This window comes from Leiobunum rupestre, chromosome 4 (genome assembly GCF_980474605.1).
Source record: "Leiobunum rupestre chromosome 4, qqLeiRupe1.1.hap1, whole genome shotgun sequence".
Taxonomy (NCBI): Eukaryota; Metazoa; Arthropoda; class Arachnida; order Opiliones; family Sclerosomatidae; genus Leiobunum; species Leiobunum rupestre.
Genome location: NC_143387.1, coordinates 69,192,101 through 69,218,103, shown reverse-complemented (window position 1 = coordinate 69,218,103; position 26,003 = coordinate 69,192,101). Strand labels below are relative to the sequence as shown.

Below are 26,003 nucleotides of genomic sequence, written 5' to 3'. Positions count from 1 at the left end.
GCGCCAAGGACCATATAAAGAGTAACTTGCACGTCCGTTATCCATACCGTTTGTATTAAAATTTCTTAGCGAAAGGCAGAATCTGTGTATTGACTGTATTCTAGCGCCTATTGGCTAGATTACTCGCGTGTTCTCTTTTGTTATGGAATTTTCTAGAATAGCAAAGTAAAACTAAAATTGAGTCAGAAACGTAAACCAAGTCCAAAACAAAACTAACAAGATGTCACGGACATTTAAGTACACACAATCCCACTGATGTACTAACTTAATAAACAAAAGAGGAATGTTATCGGAAAAGAATTATTCGAGTAACCTGGTTTTGAAAACAAGGTGGCGAAACGCGAACACTTTAATGTAAATTAATTTAAAAAAAACCAAGTTTTTCGAGTAACCTGGGTTTGGAAATAAGGTAGCGAAACGCAAACACGTTCATTTAATTAATTTTTATAAAAACCAAGTTTTTCGAGTAACCTGGGTTTGGAAATAAGGTAGCGAAACGCAAACACGTTCATTTAATTAATTTTTATAAAAACCAAGTTTTTCGAGTTACCTGGTTTTGGAAATAAGGTGGCGAAACGCGAACACGTTCATTTAAATTAATTTTTATAAAAACCAAGTTTTTCGAGTTACTTGGTTTTGGAAATAAGGTGGCGAAACGCGAACACGTTCATTTAAATTAATTTTTATAAAAACCAAGTTTTTCGAGTTACCTGGTTTTGGAAATAAGGTGGCGAAACGCGAACGAGTTAAATGGCACCTGTATCAATAGGCGCTTAAATAAAACATCTTCCCAGAAATTGCCAAGAAGTAATATTTCCGACAGCCAGGACTCATTGTTACTATTTATACAGTGCTTGTTGAAATACTAGAAGCTGGAAACTTTTCTAGAACATAACATCGGTTTTTTTCTAAGCCTTAACATGCCAAAAAAGTTACCTGGTTAAAAGGAAACACTTGTTGCATACCGTACTGCAAAAGTAATACGTTTAGTTCTAAAGGAATTAGTTTTCATCTTTTTCCGAAAGATAATTTTATACGAAATGAATTAACTCTGCCTCCATGAGAAGCCTTAAAATTGCCCGGTAATATAAAAATATTCCGTATAATTTTAATTATTTATATCATAAGAGGATGATAATAATAATAATAATATTATCTTCTTATACTTAGTTTTAGTAACATTATATATTTAACCTTAAAATATATTATCGAAAATTAACATTAGTATGTTCTTATCTGACGCAAAATTCTCATGAGGGCCTAAACGCGTCTCCATTTGGCTTAAATATGACTTTTTGGCTAGCCATTCTACCCGTTTAACCGACCGACCGGAAATAGTTCCTTCCCAGATGAATTTGGAGAGGGGAGTAAAAACCGAGTATCTTTTATTGAAGCGTTCATTGGCACGAAATTCAAATATGACAATAGTGCCTACGCGGGTGGTGGGGTACATTTAATTGAAAATCGACCAAAAACACTAAAGTGGGCCAATTCCCCACTTCTCGGGCTCCGATCCCAAAAATTACGAAAATCCCGTCGAGGCTATAATAGTGCCTACCGATTGAGATATCAATCACCTTTGTACCACTAACGTATACGCTGTCCAAAAAACCTCACTTAGAATTAAAATTAAGCAACGTAATTGCAAATCTAGGTTTAAGGGAATCCACAGCTATTCAAAAATATAACTCTCATGAAAATCGGACTTAAATTAAAGAACGTTATGTAGACTTTTAGGCGAAAATATAAAACCGCGAAAATTGGGGTCCCGTAAATTAACCAGGAAACTATACTTAAATTTAATATTTACTGATATAACTGAAGTTGTATATCCGCTGAATCCTAACCTAACCAAAAATATTTTTTTAACGTTATCGGACTTAATTTTAAATAAAATATCAACCACACAAAGCGAAACCACAAAAAATTGGGCATTTGCCCAACTTCTCGGGCTCCGATCCCAAAATTACGAAAATCCCGTCGAGGCTATAATAGTGCCTATCGATTGAGATATCAATCGCCTTTGTACCACTAACGTACCGCGAGCAATCGTGTGTACGCCAGCGGCGGCGGCGGCGGCTACACAGTAGGTGATCGTAATACACACAAATCCCTAAGGATTGTGTGTAAAAACCGGGAGGAAAGTTGAAGTAAGTAACTTTATGGATTTTTCTGTTTAGAATTTTTGAGTTAACTAAATTAATAATTATTGATTTAAAATTAATATAAATGCAATTTTTTAATTTTAACAAAAGATCTGCTCCTTCGCGTTTTACATATATTTAAAATTAAGTGTTTGCTAACTATGAAGTATGTAGCATGTCCTTTGATTTTAATTGTAGTTAGTAGTTACTAAAGGTTAAAAGGCGCTAGAAGACTTGGTCCTGGAGTGGTACCTAAGGTATTAGCCTAGTTAATTATTATTATTATTATTATTTTGCCATGGTACCCAATTAAAATATGTATGATAATTGATAAGTAGATATGCACTATATTTATTAACTCATTTTGATCAAATCGAAAAAATTGTTCGAAGGAAGGTTTGAAAATAAAAACATTTTGTACAACAATTAGAATTAATTTGAATGGTAAGTTACAGTTTACCACAGTGGCGTAATATAAAATTCTGGGCCCGCCTGCAGCCTGAGACAATGGACCCCCTTCAGTGTTTTTTATTAAGAGTCTTAGAGAAGGCTAAGTAAAATTAAAAATTTATTAATTATACCACTGATTTACCAAGTTTGCCCAGGGAACTTTGTTCTAGGCAATACTGTATTTGGTTTAATATTTTACTATTTTCAAGTAAAACAAACAGTGATTTCAATTACTTTTTTTGACAAATATGCAAACTATTTGGCTATTTGAAAACCAAATACGTCGAATAATTTGATATTCGAAATACTATTTGGTATTTGATCAGTTAACTGGTCTTAATTTTTGCCCCAAAAATATTCGACCAAATTATTTGACGTTATAAATATTCGATTTGGTATTTGCCGTGCTTTGAAAAAAATATTTGATATTCGATTCGATCCCCAAAAAATGGTATTTGCACACCTCTAGTGCCCGGACATTTCCGCTTGGAAACAGAAAATTAGGAACCTCGAGTCTCTTTGGCATCTCCCCCCCCCCCCCCCCCCGCAAACCCCGATCGACCTTTTGTAGGTCAGACGACGTCACACGTCCCATGACAGGACACGAGTCTTAGGTGCACCAATGAGTCACGTAAAATGGGTAGGTCCCCAGTGGTTTTTGTTACAACTCCGCCCACAATCCGCGGAACAAAACCAAGAGACAGAACTCTCCGGGATTCCGGATTACGGGAGCTTCCGGGTTACGGAGTTCCGGATTACGCAAGACACACGCCCACGCGTTTTCTTGGAGGGGCTCGACGGGGGACTTCTTGTTTCGCGGTGACAGTTTCAAACTGTCCGTTCGTCTCGCTTACGGCACGGATGCCCGAATTACGGTAACTAACGAGCCGGATTACGGTAGGGATGTCCGGATGACGACGACGAACTTCTTACAAGCGGGCGTAGGTACTTCGGGTTTCTTTCTGAAACGTCTGGATAGACGAAGGAATCGGTCTCGGTCATCTGGTTTTCTTCTCTCCGAGCGTCTAGATTTTGGCTGATCAACAGGTGATTCGAGGGTGTTGAGGGCATTACGCTTCCCGGATTCATTACTGCTCGGCTTATGCTCTTCCGGTCGGAATGTCCTGGATGCAGGTCATCTAGGCAGTCAGTGAGGGTTGTTTCGGTCATGAGCGCTGCTTTGATGGTTAATTAATTTCTACGCGCGACTTCATCCCCCCAATTTTTATTTTTCTTTTCCCCTGTATGTAACCCCCTCTCTCGGATTTAATTCACCCCACGATAAGGCCACGACTTGCATTGTGTCACCATATTTCCCCGCCTTGGTGAATTAATATCTTTGAGCAAGGGCTAGGAATATTTCTGTCCGTCAATCATACGACGATTTTCCTAAAAAGGTTGCACAATTTACATCCAAACTTGCTCAAACAAACGGCTAACCACATTGCGCTACCTCTGACGCATATCTTTAACCTTAGTCTAGACACAAGTGACGTTCCTGAGTGCTGGCGCACAGATTACGTCACCCCAGTCCCAAAAAAAGGTGATCCCACCCTACCACAAAATTATCGGCCAATTAGCTTAACCAGCCAAGTGGTCAAGGTTCTCGAATCCATTATCAATGACAAAATTCTGAAACATCTATTGGACTCGTCCTTTTTCACCCCCCGCCAACAAGGTTTTCTCCCTTCGCGTTCGTGCACTACAAATCTCTTAGAGGCCTCTAACATCTGGACCAAAGCCCTAGACAGCGGCCAGGTGGAAAGGGGCGCCAAAATTCTCTTTGAGAGGCGCGGGGCGGCGTGGCAACAATAGAAAAAAATATCTCGCTCTACCCTGACCAAGGGCTAGGGCCGGCGCTGGCCCTAGACAACAAACTCTTCGAGATAATGAAATTGGCTGGGATTCAGGCCTTCCTAACGAATCGTTCTCAGCGCGTTGTCATAAGGGGAAACCATTCTCCGTCTTGTTCTATAACTAGCGGAGTACCGCAAAGCTCTGTTTTATATAAACAGCATGCGTTCCCTAGCCTTTTTGCGGACGATACTAAATTAATTCAAGTTCTAAGCGCAACTGATTCTTCGATTAAGCTTCAAGACGATTTATCTCGTGTAGAAACCTGGGCTACCGAATCTGGCCTTGTCTTTAATGCGTCCAAATCTACCGTCCTTCACCTGGGAAGAAACAATCCTCGGATTATATACTCTCTTGTCGGACAAGCCATTCCACCAGTTGTTGCCGGTGTTCGCGATCTTGGTGTTCAGGTGGACGAGCGTTTTTCGTGCTCGAACCATTGTCGCGTTGTGGCGCGAAAATTAATATGTTTACAGGGCTTGTCCGTCGATCCTTCCACTTCTAAACGCCAAAACTCATTAAAGCTATATTCAATGCTTTTCTCCTTCCGCTACTTGACTTTGCCTCACCTCAAAAGAGACTACAATCTTATAACTAAATCCTTAAACAAGCTCACAAAACTTGTACCCGAGCTTAAAGGGAATATAACCTCAGGTATTTGGTGTGGAACACCAACGCTTGCAGCTTTGGCCGCTCTTGCCTTTGGCATTAGAAATGTTTGGCGCCACTGTGCAGGGAAATTTTAAATATTGAAGGGGTCTTCCATAAAGATGGCTTTGCAGGTTATATTCCCTTTAAAGATAAGTCCGCTGATGAAAGACGACAATTCCTATCTATTCCCTCTCTACAAGTTCGGCACAGCAACAATGACCTAGGAGAACTTTTTTCCATACTACATGGCACCTCTATTTTAATCGAAAAAAAAAGAGCATCAATTACCTGCACCAGAGGTCACGACAAAAAATTGTTTATTCCGCGCACAAATACAACATTTCGAAAACATCACTTTACACGCCGTGTCATCCCGCGATGGAACTCACTCCCTCAAAATTTATTATCTGTAAACACTAAGTCACTCTTCCTAAACCAAATTCGAAAGACATTTGAGTGCCTATAAGCGATCCCTGGTGGCTTTGGTACATTTCATTGAAGAAGAAGGAAATATGGGCAGTATACGAGTAAAAGTATAAACAATAGAGGAGGAAGTATAGACAAAAACTAGTACATTAATTTAGACCTGTTTGGCGTGCCATATGATATGATATCACGGTGTTGCATTAAAATTGCTTTACCTTTTCTCTGTGGAAGCTACGAGTAACAAACACAGCACCCCACACAAGGATAACGCAGCTAGCCTTTAAACACTCTAACCCAGTGTTGTGTACCAATTTCATTGGAGTAGCCTTTACGCTGCACATTTTATGGAAAGGGGGGGAAGACAAAGGTATTTCCCCTTTCAGACGGCAGCAGGAGCTAAAGCGTCTAGCCAATGAAAATTGTACACAAGAAAATACAAAACTTTTGAGGGGCTGCCTTCTCCTTGTGTGGGGTGCTGTTGCTCCTAGGTGGCAGCGATAAAAACAAAAGATATTTAGGAATAGTAATTTTTTAATTCTCACCAATATTTCGTTTTATAAAGTAAACAATTTTTGTTTTCTGTTAATAAATAAAAACACTCATTATAACATTTTAAATAGTAAATTATGATCTATTTACAGATGAGTTTTAAACAGCTCATTGTCTGTCATCCCTCTTGGTTTTTTTTCATTTTAAATTTGTTCCCTATGAAACATCCCCGAATAAAAAATTCCTGCCTTAAAATATATGCGTAAAAAAAAGATAAATACTATCGTAGACAATAAGCAGGATTTTCGATTTGTTTGATAAAGAGGAAATTATATAATACACATTACACATCTTTTTATAAAAAAAATCTTAATTGGAAAACCCTAAAGTTCACGGTATATATTTATAAAAAAACGTAAGAGTCAAGCGCGCCTCTTTTCTTGTTTATCTCATTTATATACACGCATTTGAGTTATTTGAGATTTTTAAGACTTCAAATTTAGTCTCGTCCTTAATAATATCTGCAGTGTGCTTACAGGTGGGCCCTAGAGAGACCAAAGTACTTCCCATGGCTAAGGCCGACTGGCTATCCGGAGTAAATTCCTCTCCACCGTTTGATAAACGAATTATTAAAGTGAGAACCGCAGCTTTTCCACCCGCACAAGGTTCCAAAGCTACAGGAGTCGGGTGATTCTGAAATATTAACAAAATAAGAGTTAAATTTTGGGCCGCATTGCTGGGAAAGTATGAATACATAGATAAAGCCTCAAAAATTTTAAATTGATCAGGCTTCAATCGCTAATGAAAGTGGGTGCCCTCATTGCTGAATGGCTCTTTGTAAATTACGTTAACTTTTCCAATATTTTTATAATTGATTATAGATCCAATTAATATAGTATGGTTGGCCAAATATTACGCTTTACATTGCCTGTTATTTTGAATTTCAGTGCCCAATACCACCAATAGATGGCAGAGTAATCACTTTTCACTTAAGTGTTTTGTTAATTCATTTTACTTTTTCCTGGTAAAGCCGAGATTTGCTTTAAATTAACAAGCCCCTTGGTAAGACATTGGTAATTCACCCCAATTTAAATCATTCCTCCAAAAAAAACAAATATTTAATTCTTACAGGTGTAGATTTGGTATGTCCTTCAGCGCATGCCTTTAATGCATCCATTCTTTCTTGATCAAAATCCACCGCGACTCCTGAAAATGGTCTACTAGCCATTTGTTCCATTTCAACGAATAATCGCTTGAGCACAACCAATTACATTTTATTAAAAAATGTACAACTATAAAGAAATCTGTCTGCTAACCTGTCGTCGCCTGTACAAATCGTATTTTTGCTTTATCTTCCAGAGAATGGCAGCAATGATAAGTAAGGAGAGAAAGCAGCTGGAAAAAGTGATGAAAAACTGCAAAAGGTCAAGAGTTCGATGTTGGGAGAAAGAAATTTGCAAGACGAATGGCGTCTTGAAGTCAAAAACGTAGACAAAAAATGTTGTATTCTCCAAGCCAATACTGAGTTCGTTATGGGAAAATTGAAGTTTGAATGAACCACATTTTCGATTTTCATGTAGGATGCGCTCTCCAGTTATAGCTTATTATAGAAGGAAAATTATGTAAACAAAAAAGCTAATTTTCCAAAATGGTAAGTTAGGAATATACTTACAAGAACCGAGAGTAATGTTCACCAAAGCATTAACAGTGCAAGTAATTGTAAAATCTACGTTAATATCTGGCTTAGGAGGAGAATTCATGAAGTTAATTTGCGAATAGTAACTATCTTCCGGTTTAGACATGTTGAAAGTGTACTGGAAGTCTATTGAAAGATTATCTAATGGAAAAAACAATATTTCATCAAGAACTTGTTCAAGTCAAAATGTTTAGAGATGCAAGAAATACTACCTTGGCCCTTTTTTAAGGCCCCATTTTTTACTCTCATAACTTTACAGTTAATGTAAATTTATGAGACAGTCAAAGATTTTTCTACCAGAGACAATAGGCTCATAACTTTACGGTTACCAACGTGTCATAAACCATTACATTCAAATTAACAGCAATGGCTAAGTTTGTGGTTTTTAAGTGTTGGGAATAACTGATAAAATTAATTGAGGAATAAATGTGGTGGGGTGGGGTGGCGGAATGGTTAGCACTTTCGCCTTGCAGCAATCCCAGCTTGTGGCACTGGGTGAAAACTCGGAACAACTCCTTCCGGGTTGAGTTTGCAAGTTCTCTCCCCACTAGTTTAAGGGGTTTCCCACAAGCTCTTCGGTTTCCCCTTCCAAAACAACTTGGTGAGGTTAACGGTAATAGTTAGTGTAGGGAGCTGTTGGCTCGTGGGGAATGCAGGCTTGCCACCACCCTCCTACGCATTGTAACCCAGCCACCTGAATTAATGGCTTAAAATGTCGCTTGATGACTTAGGCTAGCTGATTATATTATTATTACTTCCAGGTAATGAAAGCCAGAAATTTCCTTCCTTCAGTGGCTAATTTTTGCTTAGCTGATTATTATTATTATGTCATTGAAGCAGTTGTTGAATGAGAGCATTTATCATGAGATACCAGACCCACTTAACTAGAGTTTTAAGAAAATTCCAAAAAGAGTATTTAACTATTAATAAAAAATTTGGATGAGCTTAGGCAATTTCTTGCCAGGCCTTCTCAACATTTTCACTACTTTTGTAGGTTGGGCTTAGACTCATTTCTTTGTTTTTTTAAATCAATCCTAACTTCCAAACTGTTCACGTCTTGTAGTTCCCTGGCACTAAAATTTTGTTGTCTCTCCATTCCTAGTTTTATTTTCCCATATTCTTTACAAAAATACTTTAAAAAACCTCACTTTACATAACTAACCATCAAACGAAAAAAAGGAGATTTAGAAAAAATTACCTGACAATTAAAGAATTTAACAGCTGGGATTATCATTATTCCCATTGGTTAATAAGTGGGTTGAGCTTAAAAGAAAAACCAATTTCTAAATGCTAGACTCGCCCTTTACAATGACGCTAAAAAATGTCTGGACTACGCAATTTCAATTTACAAAATAGTAGATGTAGTAGTAAAATTATAATTTCTAAAATGTCTCAGCACAGGTCCCTAAATCAGTTCTATAAAATTGTGAATTGCGTGTTATTATATTTTGATACATAAAAATTGTTTTAAAAGCGGTTAAGGTTTCTATAGTACATAATATATTTAAATAATTTTGCAAGAACTAAATTAAGAGTTGAACTTTTCTGTAACTGTAACTAATTCTGCGCAATTTCTTGAAAGATAAAAGAAAAAAAGTTTTTTACAACTGATACTAGAGAGACGATTCTAGGTAGTAGATCATGCTAGTGGGCCTGGAAGGTCGACTAGTACATTCTGAGAAACTAAATAAGTTCTTGATTCCATAAATAGGCGAGAGCCTGGGGCCAAGCAGTCCATACATAGGAAAATATTGAAATTTCATCTATGGGGGTCCATTTTAAAAGTCAATTGTGCACATGGCTTCAGCTTCATAAGAAATTAAAGTTAAGGTGTTTTCATGCATGCAAGGATAAATTTATTAATTTGAGGCAGTGGAAGTAATATAATACTCACAGAAGCAAGATCCCCCAATTTCTTTCGGATTACCGACATAATGATTTGATTCATCACACCTATTTAAATATAGTAAAATTACCCCAAAAATATAAAATATATAAGGAAGCAACAACCACAAATAAGATAATCATAAAATGAAAACAAAACAAAGCTTACTTCTCGCACTGATCTCCGATTATTCCCTTGGCAATACAATAACATTTCCCAGTAGAAGTATTGCACATATCACCATGTTGATTGCATACGCAAGGGGTGCAATTTCCCCCATTAACTGGGTTCCCGTAATATCCAGCCATACATTGCTGACAATTAGGCCCTTCTGTTAAATGATTACAAGGTTCCCTGCAGAACTTGGTGTCATTGATGCAAGTACTATGTCCGTTGCACTGGCACACTGAAACACAAAATTTTTAAAATGGGAGGGCAGAATTATTATTTCAAAATCCACATAGACAGTAACGATACTTACGTGGACAGTTTGTAAAATACCAATTGGTATAGGAGCATATAGACGTGTCCACTGCCATTGAGGAAGCATTTTTAACCATAGGACCTTTCCCACTTCCGTCCATGCACGAGCCAAGGCCAGTTCCACTTCCATCGTCGCACCAACCACACCGCGGGTTTTGTAAACAACGCTCGCATGACTGAATGTCTTTACACATAAGTCCTGAGAAAATATTTTAAATTAGCAACTTAAGTTAAGCATGTCATACTGGGAAGCGTCTTACCTGGACACTTTATATCCTGAGTTGTCCATTCTAAACATTGAGCTATTGGGAATGAAGCTACGTATGTATTGGAATCAATGCATTTATTTTTGCTACTACACCACATGCAACGAGCATTAGTGCAGTTTTCGCAACTTTTGTGTTGGCTACAAGGTGTCTCGCAACGAACACGATACTCATCGCTTAAAATAGCTTTTTCGGTCTTATTTCCATTTTCTTTGACAAAAGTGTAACATTTTTTGTCATTCTGCCACCCACAATGATACTCGGTATGACAAACATGGCAATTATGCAAATTTTCGCAATTGCTACTATCTGGATCTTCGCAATCTTTACTGTTATCCATTACCTTTGAGATAAGGTTTTAATTTATACTTTTTTTACATAACTTATTCTTAAGAAACTTACGGCTGTTTTATTAATACATTCTCCATGAGCACAATTTGTTCCACACCAAATGCATCCGTAGCTGTTATCAATGCAGCTTGGACAAGTTTTAAGATTGCCACAAAGAAAAGTTACATTCACTGTTCAAAAGAGGACCCAAGAAGTTTAAATTTGTCTTAAAAAAATCAATAATACGAAATTATACCAGTTTTGAGCGTTTTCTTAAAGTGATGTTTAGAAAATGAGAGCCTCTTTGAAATGCATTTATTATTTTCATGATCCCAATCGCATTTGATCACTTGGGCATAATTTTTGCACATTCCTCTGGACATGTAATTTTTGCAGCTTCCTGGCGTAAATTTTAAAAGATCTCTGAGCATCACGCCATTAAATCCTCCAAATACATACACGGATCTGTTAAAAATATAAACCAGTTAAATTTTTTACAATAAATTAATCTATAAGTGGATAAAGGCTTACTCCTTGTAAGTAATTGCGGATTGACCTAATCTAGCTAGCTCATGTTTAAAAGGTCCAGAGTAATTTAATTTTTGCCATTCATCCAACTCTATGTCGTACTCAAGAAAATCTGAAGAAAAACATTTATCAGCCCCAGAATAGGAACTGCCAGCTGTTCCATTGTGAACATTTCCTCCGAAAACCAGCATCCTCTTATTTATTACTATTGCGGAATGTAAATAGCTCGGGGAAAAACTAGGAGTTAAAAGTTTCCTAGGGGAAAGAAAAAGAAGGGAATATTTTAAAATAAAAATAAAAAAATGAAGTTCAAACATATAAATACCAAGATTTATCCCATGGATGGTAGCTGTATAGCAAATCTACTAGCGTTCCATCAGCTCCTAATGAATGATATCCGCCATAGACAAATATGAGCTGGGAATTACGATCATAGACGCTACTATGTCCGAAACCTCCTTTTACAATTGCTCCTCTAGTTTTCACAAGCTCCCATTTTCCAGTTTCTTAGGGATAGGACAATAATTTAACTATTTTATGTAAAAATGAAATTTTGAGGAAAGGAAAGCTCACCAAAATTGAACTCTTGGACAGTGTTCAAGTATCCATAAACCGGATGATGTCCAAAAATAACAATCATGCTATCTTTAACCGTGTTTGCCGTATGACCAGCAGAAGCTACAGGGCTACAAAGTTCAGGTTGACAATCGCGATTACGACTAGAGCTGGAGGATTCCTGAATTTGATCCCATTCACGAGTAATTGGGTCGAATTGCCACAGATCTCCCATCACGCTACCATTTTGTAGCATTCCTCCAAATAGATAAAATTTATCCTGTTAAAAAAATTAAATTAAATGAAAAAAATGAGTGATGAGCCGAAACTGATCGCAATTTTTCCGATTAATCAGTTAGTCTAAATTACCGTTTTTAAAACCAATATTATCAAAAAAACAGGCAGATGGCGCCACTAACCTTAACCCTTGGCTTTGTTCATTTAAAGCAAATATTGGTATTGGTAAAAATCAGTATCAGCATTAATCAGTTACATATGAATATCGGTAATAATCGATATCAGTAAATTCTCAAAATCAGTATCAGTAAATTCCAAAAATCAGTATCAGTTAAACTTCGATATCGGACAACACTTAATAAAAATGTATTCATTTTAAACTAAACTAATTACTATAATTTCTTACTTTATGCACTACCAAGGAATGACCAAATCTATTTTCAATAATAGTGCTTGGGTCTAAAGAGTTCCACTCTCTAGTAGTGAAATTGAATCTGATGTAATAGAATATGTGGTATTAAGTTCAACTCTTAAACCCATAATTTACAAAAATTAAATCCTACTTTAGCACATTCAGAAACTCGTTCTGAATAAAATTTTCACCTCCAACAATCCAAAGAGAGTCTTTATAAATCACCATCTGTTGAAGAGCTCTACCAAAAGTATTCCCTGCTTCACTTTCAACCTCCCACAACAATTCGTCAACTTTCAAACTACAATCTTTTCCTAAACCAGCATTTTTTTAAAAGTGACACAGAACCAGATAATTTTGACAAGTTAAAATACTTTATGACAGGTGATGTACAAAAACAAAAGACTGAAAACACTAACCTTTAAATCCATCCTTACACTGACATTTATGTTCTTCTGGTTGGCAATCTCCATTATTACAGTTATTAGGGCAAATTGGAATGTCGCAACTGTCCCCTGACCATTTCGCCGAACATGTGCAAATATTATCACCATCAACACAGACGCCTCGAGGAGATGAGCAGTTTTTTGGGCACCCGTTAATACTAGTCAAATTGATTAAAAATTATCAATATGTTAAGTAATAAAGAAAATATGTACAAAAGCATCGTACTTGTAGGATATGTTAAAACCGCTCATATTTAACGCTGCATCGCTATAAAAGTATAAATAGGCATATCCAGAATGAGTTTCAATTTCCGGAACCTTTGTCGGATCCCATTCTTCTCTCATAAGTACACCACTACGAAAAGCCATAAAATAAACAACTGCAAATACTGCTATGGTTTCTTTAGAGAACCTCTATATATTCTTACCTAAAGGCAGCTACTAATCTTGAAAATAAAGAATCGCCATCAAAAATGTACAAATGATCCCAACTACACTCAGTTTCAAAGTGAATAAGGTTGAGTCTGATGGTAGCATTTTCTTGACCGCTGTCAATTAGCCATGCACATTGCATATCTATGCTGTAATTCTTTAATCCATCCGAAATATAGCCACTTCTATCAGTTAACCTAGTAATAACAGAACCTGTCTATTAACACATACCTAATAAAGGTTTCACAAAAACTGTGGAAAAGCTCAATGTTTATTAGTATAGCAAAAAAGGCTGGAACCAATGAAAATGGTTCAATTTTAAGATATTTAAATAATAATAATAATAATAATCAGCTAGGCTAATACCCAAGGCAACACGTGGATTAACGAATCTAGTTAGTTAATCCATGGGCAACACCTTTTTCCTCTACGCCCAATAAGGATAGAAAAAACTGACTGTATACTTCAGAAATGTTACTGAATAGTGAACATCAATTTATGATTTTGTTGGGCATGACCCCAAATGAAAAGGTTCATTCACAGGTTCAATAACCAGTGTGGGAGGAGAAAGCATGAAGGTTTAGTGTAAGGCATTTTTAATTATATATTTCAAGAAGATTAAAATTGATTGAGACTAAGATATACATTACTTAGCATTAAAGGGTCATTATTTCAATTGAACATAACGCAAACATGGTAATACATACTTCATACAAATAATTAGAAATATCAAATTTGATCACTAACCCTGAAGAGCAAAGTACCATAAGTACAAGAAACATAACTGCGATATTTACCTAACTCGTCCACCACACTGCTGGCAAAATGTTCCTTGCCACCCCTGGTCACATTCACAGCGGTCATTTATACAGCTACCGTGCACACAATGCCTTGCTAGATCGTCTTCATCACAAGTGAACGGATTGCAAAGGCTTAAGTCCGTTAGCCAGAGAACAATAAAAACCACGCAAAGTTTAGAAGAAAAGAAGTCGAAGAAAAGAGGCGATAATTTCTTCTTGTACTTTGCACGCCTTCCATACCAACAGGTTAAAAATTCCATTTCAAGGAATAACTCTTCATAATCGCAATAATTTTGATTGACGAAGATCGAAAAACCAAAGAAACGGCTTTTTCGCGTACACGGACCACAAACTACAACCAGGATGGACTTGAAAGACTTTCCGAAAAGTTTATGATGATCCGGTCGATGACTCGTTGGTCTACGCGGATATAAAAGTCAGCCAATGAAAATCTTCACCCCAAGGAAGATCTGACCATCATTCATTCTAGGTGGCTTCTTTTCACTTGTTCCGGGATTTCGGCGTAGGGTAAGAAGAGCAAGGCTATGATGTCGTTTTACTCCAATTCTGTGGTGGCGAATAGTTTGAGTCGTCGTAAAAACATTTCGGATTTCCCAAAATGGCTGCCTGTGGCATTTTTAGCAGATAAACTCTAGCTAGCAGACGACAAAATCCTATTGGCTCCTTTACACCTCCTTTTCAGAAGGAGTAAAAAGAGTAGCCCTAATAGGCTTCGTGCGTAGTTTAAATTTTGGTCATAAGTATCGCTGCCTACCAACCGAGTTTTAAATTGAATATATGAAAGCTGTCGATCTGCTCGATCAAAATTATCTATGCGCAACAGCTGAAAGTTCAACCAAAAGTCGTCTGCTATTTCTTCAAATATTTAGTTGACGGATATTAAGGCAGAGTTTCCTAAGCTTGAAGCCTATAGAGACCTTTCAATTCGAAACTCACAACGTCACCAATATAATTTGCCTATTGGAAAAAAATGGTCATGGCGGCCACTTTTAACACTACAGCTGTGACGTTACAAGTATTCAAAATCGTATCAGACGAAAGCACTATACTCCGGAACAAGCGAATAGTTTATAAGGCGAATGAAACGTTTTAGGGTAAAAAGAGTACATTTTAAGTCCGAGAACAGGTGAAAAGAAACCACCTAGTGATTTAAGCAAGAAGTAGAACATTCGCGCCATATGTTGGGAGAGTTTCGTTTGGCCGACTGCACATTTGTCCGAGTGAGTTTTGCCGACTGTTCATTCGGCCGATTTCTCGTGGGACCGACTGCTCATTTGGCGGTTGGACGATACTAGGTGCGTTTGGCTAGGTACTGTCCTCTAGGTCGCGTTTTAGAAGGCCCAGCTTGGTTATAAAGAACGGGGCTGGGGGGGGGCGCCGGTTTGACGCCCCAGCGCTCGAGCGAAGTGAGTGCGCGGCGCTGCTAGGCGCCAATACTTAAGACCTTTTCACACGGGCCAACTTTTCAAATCAAAATGCTCGCGTATTTTTTTATTGGATCAACTCATCAAACTTTTATTCACACGAACCAACTAGTTGACTCAACTCAAGTTGACTCATCTAGTTGGGTCAAAAAGCTGGCTCATGTGAAAAGGCCTTTAGAATACATTACCCGTTCTATAAGTCAACCTAACACTAAAGCAGTCGGCCAAATGAGCAATCGGCCAAATGAGCAGTCGGTCAAATGAGTAATCGGACAAATGCGTGAGCAGTCGGCCACATGAGCTGTCGGCCAAATGGGCATTCGGACATATGAGCAGTCGGCCAAACGAAAAGTCGGCCAAATGCACCCCACCTGGTACACTACCATAACGGACGAAAAAGTACAGGCGCGTAGGAACCGAAGGGGCGGGGGAGACAATGCCCCTCCCTAGAATTTTTCTGGGTGGTGCAACTAATGTTATTGCCCCCTCCAACTTTTTGGTCAGTTGAAAATTCTCATTTTAAAAGCATATAAAGCTTATAGAACCTCAACTGTGTTTGAATTTCAGTCTTTTCCCGCCAATTTACTCCACTTCTAGAACGTTCCTACGCCCCTAAAAAAGTATCTGATGAGCGTACCATAAGTGCGCTAGCAACAGCAGCTCTCAAAAATGGAACTAGTGCAGTTGAAAATACAAAATATATGTTAAAATAAAATTTTGAGGGATACCTTCGGCGACAGCCTACTGAGGAGACATAGTTCACTCAGGGGCGTATTAACCATTAGGCAAAGTAGGCACGTGCCTAGGGCGCCATTTTTCTATGGGCACCAAAACTGTGATTAAGCCCCACGGTCCATGTACTTGGCTTGCCCCTACTCAAAATAACGCCGAAAAGGTTTGGGGAAACTAAAATATATTTATTTATTTATTAAAACCGGTACGCCCAGCACCGTAACCAGGATTTGATTTCAGGGGGGGGGGGGGGCACGCCATGAAAACAAATAATAAAAAATTAAAAATTGTACATACAACCATAAGTTTCAGGGTGGGCACGGCCCGACCGCCCCCCCCCCCCCTGGTTACGGCCCTGGATACGCCCCTCCTTAGCTGACCAATACCAAGGGGCGCCCAATTTTTCTGTGCCTAAAGGCGCCGAAAGGGGTAATCCACCCCTGAGTTCACTACGTCACTAGAATGACACCAGCAGTGTAAACGAAGAGTATTCCTTGGCAAAACCCCCCATATTAGTTTTATATAACTTTGACCCCTTAACGCATTTCCGAATACGCTACTGCCACTGGCTTACCCAATTCAACGACGTTGTTTTAAACACAGCGGCGTGGTGAGGGGTCCGCCGAGCCCGCAATGCGAGTGGACCCACGGGCCCCATTCTTTCTTAAAATAAATTCATTCACTTTTACATATTTTTTTTTACTAAACGATCGATTCGAAAAAAGGGCCCATGGAATCTAGTTGCTGTGTAACGATATCTGACTGTAATACTAGTTACCATAAGTCTATAATATTATTCTATAAGTTTGTTACTTTGGGGTATATTTTACTGAGAGCTAGTAACGGGGTGACGTCATCACAAGAAGCAAATCTAGCCCTGTCAAAGGCAGGCTACGTGTGACGCGTTAGTAATCGAACGCAAAACAGTGACGAAGCCCGTAATGCAGTCTGTCTTGTGAATAGCTCTCAGTAAAACTTATGTAACAATATTATACACTTATGTAGTCACTTTATTTATCGGCAGCACAGACAACTCTGATCAATGTATTAATTGGTGATTTTAAAGAAACCTCGTATGTTTGTAAAACTTGTTTTTTAAACTAGCTGAAACGGGACGATATTTACAGAGCTTTAGTATTTTTTAGATGTTTGAAAATATATTACCAAACTGATTATATACATTTTTTACGATCACTACATCTTTCCTTTTCAGAGAGCTCTTCTCTCCTTTAAAGTTTTACAAGCAAAATTCGGCTTCTTTTGGAAAGGTATATACGAGAGATTCATCACCAATCGTTTTATTGACCTCTCGGCACAGACTTCCGTCGAATCGCTCTTTGACTTCTAGAAGTTGTCTTCTATTTCTCCTCCATATCCCTCCTTTCTCCAAATTTATTTCATGTGACCTTGTAGCCACTTCTCTCAGAATCTGAGATCTGCCTCTCCAAATCCCTTGTTGGTTCTGAACTTGAACGACGTCGCCAGGTTTTAGTATTGTTAATTCTTTACCTTTGACGTGCTCTTTTTGTTTGCCTGGCTTGCGACATCGTGGCCATGATCGTGGCTTAGAGTCAGTTGTCGGTAGTCGGGTTCAAATGGATCTTCCAATTAAGAGTTCCACTGGTGACTTGCCGTGTTTCAACGGTGTATTTCGGTCGCTTAAGAGTCTCAGTTGGAAGTCTTCATTGGAGTCCAAGGCTTTTTTCAGCAAGACCGTTAGATTGAGGATACTTTGAACTTGATTTTGTGTTGATGAAATCGTACTCCTTGGAAAAGTCATTGAATTCTTTAGATTCAAATAGTACGTTGTCCTATAAAACTTCTCGAGGAATACCATGACGGCCAAAGATACGTTTCAAGTTGCTGATTACCGCTTTTGCAGACGCTGACTTCAAAGCTTCCACTTCTATGTTGTGGCATAGATCAGTCGCTACTCGGTCCCATGGCCTGTCTGGTACCTCTCTTAGGATTCACGGTTCTTGCCGTTGTGTATACTGAAATGTGTTACAGGTGACGCATTTCTTGCGCGTTGTTCTTCTATTTGGGCATTTATGTTCGTTCAGTATATAGATTGGCGAGCTCTTCGGCGACATTTATCTATGCCCAAATGACCATCGTGAATTACCGCGAGCATGTGTTTTCTTAGTGCCTTCGGAACAACGATTCTGGAACCTTTCAGGACTAGACCATTTGCTTCTGTCAATTGGTCTCTTACGCCTGTATAGCTGGTGGTCTCCGAGTTTTTATTCATCCACCCCTGACGTATTTGTTGTAGAAGACTCCTGGTTTCCGCTCTTAACCGATCCATCATCGACTGACTCACAGGTAGGGATTTGACTACGGAGCTAATAGGAATTTCAACTTCTTTACTAGTTTGTTCATCTTCCGCTGATGTCAGTGGTAGACTGGCTCGAGACAAGGCAATCTGCTAAGTTCAGGCTTTTCCCTGGCGTGGAGACGAGTGTGAACTAATACTTCATCAGCTCCAGAAACAGTCTTTGGAGTAGAGGCAGAACATACCCTTTTTGTTATGGCCAATAACGGTTTGTGGTCCATCTCCAGCGGCGGATACATATGGGGGGCGCACCCTCCCCCTTGACGTGGGCAGCCCAGCACCGAGCGCGGTTCACGGAAGGGGAGGGCGCGCCCCCGCCATGTGACTTGATGATTTGTGCACTCATAGCTCAAGATGTCTTTTAGCGCCCCCCTCCCTCCTTGAGTTTTTTCTGTATCCGCCACTGTCCGTCTCGAGAATCAAGTCTCTCCCGTAGATGCGATTATGAAATCTCTGGCAGCCGAATACGATACCCAGACTTTCCTTCTCAATTTCTGGGTATCTTGTTTCGGCTGGAGTTTAGGTCCTCGGTGCATAAGCAATTGAGTACCAATCTTCTCCGTACAACTGCATAAGTACAGCTCTAAGTCCGTATTTTGAAGCTTCCGTTGAAATTTTAGCTGGCTTCCCTGGATCATAGAAGCGTTATACCGGATGTTTCGTTAAGACTTGCTTGATGTAATTCCATTCTTTGTGATGCTCTTGCAAAATTTGTAGATCATCTACGTTCTTGTTCTTAAGGCTTCTTAGTTGAGATGTGTGCGTTAAAAGATTCGGAATGAATTTTCCCACAAAATGTACACAGTTAGAAAAAAGGGTTTGATTATAAACTCCCAAGGTTGTTAAAAAAAATTCCACAAATTCAAACCCTCCAAAACCCTTTAACGGAAATTTTCAAACCCACAAAGCTTAAAAATGAGCACTTTTATGATTATAAATTGAACCATTAGAAACCCTTTAAAAACTTCCTAGGGTTTGCAACAAAGCCCTGTAGATACTGAACATTGCCACAACAGGGTTTATATTTAAACCCTTTAAAAACTTCCTAGGGTTTGCAACAAAGCCCTGTAGATGCTGAACATTGACACAACAGGGTTGATATTTAAACCTTTTTCAAACTTTTTAAAGACTTCGTAGGGTTTGCAACAAAGCCCCGTGGATACAGAAAATTGCCACAACAGGGTTTATATTTCAACCCCTTAAAAACTTCCTAGGGTTTGTAACAAAGCCCCGTAGATTCAGAAAATCGACACAACTGGGTTTATATTTAAACCTTTTTCAAACTTTTTAAAGACTTCGTAGGGTTTGCAACAAAGCCCCGTATATACAGACAATCGCCACAACAGGGTTTATATTTAAACCCTTTTAACACTTCCTAGGGTTTAAAACAAAACCCCGTAGACACAGAAAATCGACACAATAGGGTTTATATTTAAACCCATTAAAAACTTCCTAGGGTTTGCAACAAAGCCCCGTAGATTCAGAAAATCGACCCAACTGGGTTTATATTTAAACCTTTTTCAAACTTTTTAAAGACGTCCTAGGGTTCGCAACAAAGCCCCGTGGAAACAGAAAATTGACACAACAAGGTTTATATTTAAAACCTTTTCAAACCCTTTAAAACTTCCTAGGGTTTGCAACAAAGCCCTGTAGATACTGAAAATTGCCACAACAGGGTTTATATTTAAAACCTTTAAAAACTTCCGAGGATTTGCAACAAAGCCCTGTAGATACTGAAAATTGCCACAACAAGGTTTATATTTAAACCCTTTAAACACTTCAGAGGGTTTGCAATAAAGCCCTGTAGATACTGAAAATTGCAACAATAGGGTTCATATTTAAACCCCTTTCAAACCCTTTAAACACTTCATAGGGTTTGCAACAAAACCCCATAAATACAGAAAATCTACACACCAGGGTTTATATTTAAACCCCTTTCAAACCCTTTAAACACTTCCTAGGGTTTGCAACAAAGCCCCGTAGATACAGACAGTCGCCACAACAGGGTTTATATTAAAACCCGTCTAAGACTCTTTTCTTTTTAAAATCAGATCAACTTTAAATAATAAAACTCAAATCAGTTTGCTAAGGAAAGTGTTTAATTATTAAATCGCTTCACAACGTTCAATATTTTGACACCAAGTTTCGTGTGTTTTAATTCGAGAAAATAATTTTCAATGAAAGCCAATGTTTTAGATATTGAATTTGGGTACACAACATTAAATAACCAAAACAAAGCAAAAAATATAATAAATGCAGTTATGGGATTGTCCACAGTACATACAAAAGTTTGGTCCAAGTATAGTTAAAATTCATCGCTTTCAAAGATGGTACTCTTGTTGTATAATATTGTGGGTTCACCACTTTGGGAATTTGTCAAGTTTTTCGGTAAATATATTTTCTTGTATGTTTCATTAAAAAGTGTTGGAATCAATAAGATGCTTCCAAATAGGCGTATCTCTGTAAGTTTTTTTTAATTAATTTTTATTATAATAGCTAGGTATAAACTGCCTTAGAGCTTACTATTTACTTCTTCTTGTTCATTCTGTGTTCTCATTTTCTGCAGAATTTCACTTCTTAATGATTGAGTTTTTTTCGCAGATACCATTTTCCATACAGCTAACATTCCATTAAATTTTTCATTTAAATCCACTTTAGTAATGGATTTAAACTCCATGAGAATCTTCAAAGATTAAAACTTTTAATTAATGCAATATTCATATACAGGGTCTTCTTTTTGCTGGGAAAAGTGATTTTTTTCTTTAAAAACCATACTACTGATTTCTAATTTGGAAGGTCAATTAACTACACCGGGGGACATTAGTGTGAGAAATTTCAGCGAATCTGGTAATGTTTTTAACCAATTTTGAAAAAAATTTCACCACTAGGTGTGAGACAAAAAATGTCTGTTGTAAATTTGTAGTTCGCCATCGAAAACTATTAAAAATTGTTGACTCAGCGAAATAAGACATGCACCACAATGAAATCATGTCAGTAAATAACGTACCTGTTGCGGATCATGTAAGGCTGGATATTCCTCCAAAACTGATGTTATGTTTTATTCTCTAACTATTTGTGACCGGTCCAGAAACGTTCTTTCCATTTTTGATCTAATGATCCTCCAGTCTGGGTCATTTTTTTCAGCTCTTCTTTCATTTGTACCTTGTGATGCTCTATTGAGATTTCATCCTCAAAGTCTTCGCTTTCCTAATAAAATAATAAATAAATAAATAAAAGCAAATATTTTGTTTATCAACTTTTCCGTTTCTTGGTAGTTTCAAAGATAATTTGTAGAAAGATAAAACATTGAAAAATATTTCTGACAACGAATTATTAAACTTCATGTTCCGTAATTTCCAATAATGCAATAGCTCTAATAGCTCTACCACAGACTAATTAGCCTAAATGGTTCAGTGTCATACTTAAGAGGTATTATGCTACTCACACTACCATCTATAAGATAAATTGTCCGATAGGTACCAAGAAAAAGCCTTGGATACTCAAGATATTGCAAAAAGATTAAAGTAATACAAGTCTAAAAACCTTTTGTTATAATTATTGTTATTACATTTTTTCTTAATTTTATATCTCAGTTATATCCATAATAATATATAAGATATGCAACCTACGGGAATTTCGAAGCGCATCACAGTAGATAGTGTTTCATTCTCAGATGTGGTTGAAGTTTTCCTCGAAGCTTTTATAAATTTATGCTTTTTTCCTATCACAGTTGGATCAGTTTTAATTTTGTACCTGAAGTTTTTGAAATGCCCCCTTAACCTATTTCTCCGTGTTTCCTATAAACGGAGTGTTCAAAATGTCAACGTCTCTTGTTGGAATTAGCAAAGTTCACTACTAAAAAATACATTGACTAATAGGGCTTATCTGAATATAAAAAATATGTTTTCTTTAATAGATTTGAATGTACATAGTTTGCAGTTTACTTCAAATAAACGGCGTAGCAACAGGCTCGTTATTTTTATCTAACTAAATAAATAGTCTACATTTATTTTCTTTTGTACTTCTAAATTAATCAATAGGTTATGGGTCTAGTGCGCCTATATTTTAGAAGTATTAAATAGTACGACGTGTTCATTTGTCAACTGTTGGCGGGACGACATGGCAGACGGAACTACTGTGAAGTTTAAAAAGTTAAACAGATCGAATTACCAAGTATGGAAATTTCGAATGCAGATGCTTCTCATAAGGGAGGACACATGGTCAGTAATATCCAAAGCCACACCGTCGCCTGTAACAGTCGAGTGGACAAAGAAAGATCAAAAGGCAAGAGTGACAATTGGCCTTCTGGTAGAAGATAATCAGCTGATTCATATTCGCGCGCAAGATACGGCGAAAGGTGTTTGGACGGCGTTAAAGAATTATCACGAGAAGAGCACGCTTTGCAGTAAGGTCTTTTTATTGAAGCGGCTGTGTCGTAGTCAACTCGACGAGTCCGGTAACATGGAAGAACACCTAGACGGGATGTTGGACATTGTTGACCGCCTGCGGGGCTTAGGTGAAGATTTACAAGAAAACTTGGTTGTAGCCCTACTGCTGTGCAGTCTTCCCGAGAGTTACGAGACACTGGTAATGGCTTTGGAAACAAGACCAGAGAAAGACTTGACCTTGGAATTGGTTCAAGATTCAAATCCAACGGAGGGAATTTTAAAAGGATATACGGTGTTTCAACTAAGTAGCGAGAAATTTTGTACGTCTTTGCGAGACCAAATACAATCAGAAGCCGAAGAAGTTTCGCTCGGATCGAGGGGGCGAATATGTAAATCAAGAAGTTAAAGATTTTCTACGCAATGAAGGTATCGAATGGGAACTGACAGCACCGTATACCCCTCAACAAAATGGGGTTGCGGAAAGGAAAAACCGAACCTTGACCGAGATGGCACGAAGTATGCTAATAGACGCTAAATTACACAATCGGTTTTGGGGCGAAGCAGTCAGAACGGCCTGTTATCTGCAAAATAGACTTCCAAGTAGATCTCTCGAGAAGACGCCATACGAATATTGGTATAGGACAGCACCTGATCTACGTCACATTCGTCAATTCGGATGCACTTGTTTCGTTCACATTCCAGACGAGAAACGTCGCAAGCTCGATACCAAGGCCAAGAAGTTAATTCTTTTTGGATACGAAGAAGGTTCAAAAGCCTATAGACTTTTTGACCCGTCGATGAGTCTTGTAACTATAAGTAGAGACGTCAGGTTTTTGGAACAAACTTGTTCACTTCAATCGTTCGAAGAATCTACAAACGTGGAGGGATCCTATTTACAGTTTGGAGGTAGTATCGATGATAAACTAGAAATAAGTTCTGATACCAATCAAGACAGTGACGCTGACGAAAATAATGAAACCCACGTGAAGAAACGTCGCATTTCAAACCGTGCGAATAAAGGAGTACCACCGGAACGTTTAATCCAAGTCATGAACGTGGAATACGAAGGCAATAATCTGGAAGATCCTTGTAACTTAGAAGAAGTGTTTTCATTAAGTACAAGGCCCGACTAGTGGCGCAAGGGTTTTCGCAAAAATATGGCACCGACTATGACGAAGTTTTCGCTCATGTGGGAAGAGTCGAAATGCCGACTGCGACTCCAAAACGACTGTTCGACCCCTAACCGACTCGTTTTCGGAGGCATTGTGCTACAGGGGAAAGCAGGCGACATTTAGAACTTTACTTACGTTAGCGAGTCGCAAGAAATTGAAAGTGCACCATTTTGATATCAAGACCGCTTTCTTAAATGGAAAATTGGACGAGGAGATATATAAGCAGAGAAGGACTAAATTTAAACATGTAAGATGGCCGCCAAAACAACCCCCAAAATTTTTCCAAAACCAGTTTTGACCTTGGAAAAAAAGTCAAAACATATTTTGATTTTAACCCTAAATTTGACCTTGAAGATGCTCTTTGGCCTCGACGCTCGACCCCTGTCCACAACCCAGGAAGCTGGATACCTAAATTTAATAAAAATATATATAAGAATGTCAATTGTATTTACTAGAACATATATTTTATCATAATGCTTTTAACAAGCTGTTATTAATTAAATTTAGATGTTTTAAAAGCCTTTAAAAAGCCCTTGTCAGTGAGCCCAATCACCTAAATTTCAAATATTTACTTACAAGGAGTATTTGTGTATCAAATCATTTGACAAAATAGTGAGTATTTCTTTATCTGTAAACTCTCTTTTCTCTTCAGATAAAGCTTTATATTTATCAGAATTGGTTGAATAATTTTTCTAAACATATACGAATAGAGTATTGGTCATCTGTAGATTTTATAACCTTTTTAAGGAATCCGTCCTACAATTTATGGACGGAAATATTCCTAGCCCTTACTCAAAGATATTAATTCACCAAGGCGGGGGAAGATGGCGACAAAATGCGAATCGTGGCCTTATCGTAGAGTGAATTAAATCTGAGAGAGGGGGTTACATACGGGGGAAAGAAAAAATAGAAAAATGGGGCAAGATTCGAATTCAGAATGGAAACCCTTTGTCTCAAGTCAATCACAAAATCTTTATTTAACACTTAATAATAAAAACACTATACACAATAATAAAATTTGGGGGGAAAACAGATATTATGGTTCTTTTGATTAGTAGGATGGTTAGGCCATCACTATTACTAGTTATTATTTTTACTTTTATGCACATTAGAGACAAAAAATTAAAACACTGACTAATTGGTTAATTAAAAGTCTTTCTTACGATTCTCAATAGGATCGTTTCCAACCTCTATTCTTTTTGCCATTCTGACTTAATCAGCGAGGGGAACAAATAAACAACACACTTAAACTCTGGTCACTACAATTAAAATAAAAAAATACTACTGGTATGGCTGACTACAATTGATTCTAAAAAAAAACTCCAAAAACTTGATAAAAATACTAAGGCGATTGGAAAACACGATTGACAAAAATGGCTCCTTGCAGTATAAAGATACGAACGGATATGAGCTCTCGAACTCGAGAGGGGTCTATTTTAACCTTTTCTCGGACAATAACGAGGGGCTGCACCTTTCTTAGAAATTTTCTCTCTACGTTTAAACAGTTATTTCAGACTTGACCCTGGGCATTCTACGGGGGGGGGAGGGAATGAAATTTGGTATTTATCACTAGATTTTCTTCGTGGCTGCTCTTCGTTTACGGGATTCCAGGGCTAAACTTCTGGGTTATGACTTCCGGATTACGCAAGACACACGCACACGCGTTTTCTTGAAGGGGCTCTATTGGGGATTTCTTCGGCGTAGGTACTTCGGGTTTCGATCTAGAACTTCTGGTTAGGCGAGGGATCGGATCTCATATCGTCGGATGCTGACTCTCGGAATCATCGGAAGATCGGTGATCATTGGCGAATTAATTCGTTCGAGGGGACTCATGAAACGGCTCTGGT

The 26,003-nt window shown here is 38.0% G+C and overlaps 2 protein-coding genes across 3 annotated transcripts; one reads left to right on the top strand and one right to left on the bottom strand.

Moving 5' to 3' along the window:
• Positions 1-6,466: 6,466 nt before the first annotated feature.
• dsd (attractin-like protein dsd) lies at positions 6,467-14,554 on the bottom strand. Of its 2 annotated transcripts, XM_090174031.1 has the most exons (19): positions 14,082-14,554; positions 13,281-13,481; positions 13,079-13,207; positions 12,826-13,010; positions 12,558-12,720; positions 12,401-12,488; positions 11,776-12,037; positions 11,528-11,708; positions 11,206-11,457; positions 10,931-11,139; positions 10,747-10,865; positions 10,339-10,687; positions 10,077-10,277; positions 9,764-10,001; positions 9,605-9,663; positions 7,687-7,851; positions 7,331-7,614; positions 7,144-7,266; positions 6,467-6,707 (listed from the first exon to the last, which is right to left on the bottom strand). In XM_090174031.1, the coding sequence occupies exons 1-19, from the start codon at positions 14,342-14,344 to the stop codon at positions 6,468-6,470; spliced, it is 3,711 nt and encodes a 1,236-aa protein (XP_090030157.1). In that variant the 5' UTR covers positions 14,345-14,554; the 3' UTR covers position 6,467. The 2 variants fall into 2 exon arrangements, with proteins under 2 accessions (XP_090030157.1, XP_090030158.1); XM_090174032.1 differs by lacking the exons at positions 6,467-6,707; positions 7,144-7,266; positions 7,331-7,614; positions 7,687-7,851 and adding an exon at positions 9,004-9,517.
• Positions 14,555-22,715: 8,161 nt separating this feature from the next.
• On the top strand, positions 22,716-24,117 carry LOC149948863 (uncharacterized). Its single transcript, XM_090171170.1, has 2 exons — positions 22,716-23,304; positions 23,411-24,117. The coding sequence occupies exons 1-2, from the start codon at positions 22,716-22,718 to the stop codon at positions 24,115-24,117; spliced, it is 1,296 nt and encodes a 431-aa protein (XP_090027296.1).
• The last annotated feature ends 1,886 nt before the right edge of the window (positions 24,118-26,003 follow it).

What these genes read in the sequence shown, in the direction of transcription:
- dsd (XM_090174031.1), bottom strand. Translation starts at nt 14,344, where the DNA reads ATGGAATTTTTAACCTGTTGGTATGGAAGGCGTGCAAAGTACAAGAAG. An exon ending in ATTCCTTGGTAGTGCATAAA is followed by an intron (nt 12,038 to 12,400) that starts GTAAGAAATTAT and finishes TTTTTTTAACAG; the next exon opens with GATAAATTTTATCTATTTGG. An exon ending in ATCGGAGATCAGTGCGAGAA is followed by an intron (nt 9,664 to 9,763) that starts GTAAGCTTTGTT and finishes ATATTTAAATAG; the next exon opens with GTGTGATGAATCAAATCATT.
- LOC149948863 (XM_090171170.1), top strand. Translation starts at nt 22,716, where the DNA reads ATGGCAGACGGAACTACTGTGAAGTTTAAAAAGTTAAACAGATCGAAT. An exon ending in ACTAAGTAGCGAGAAATTTT is followed by an intron (nt 23,305 to 23,410) that starts GTACGTCTTTGC and finishes TACGCAATGAAG; the next exon opens with GTATCGAATGGGAACTGACA.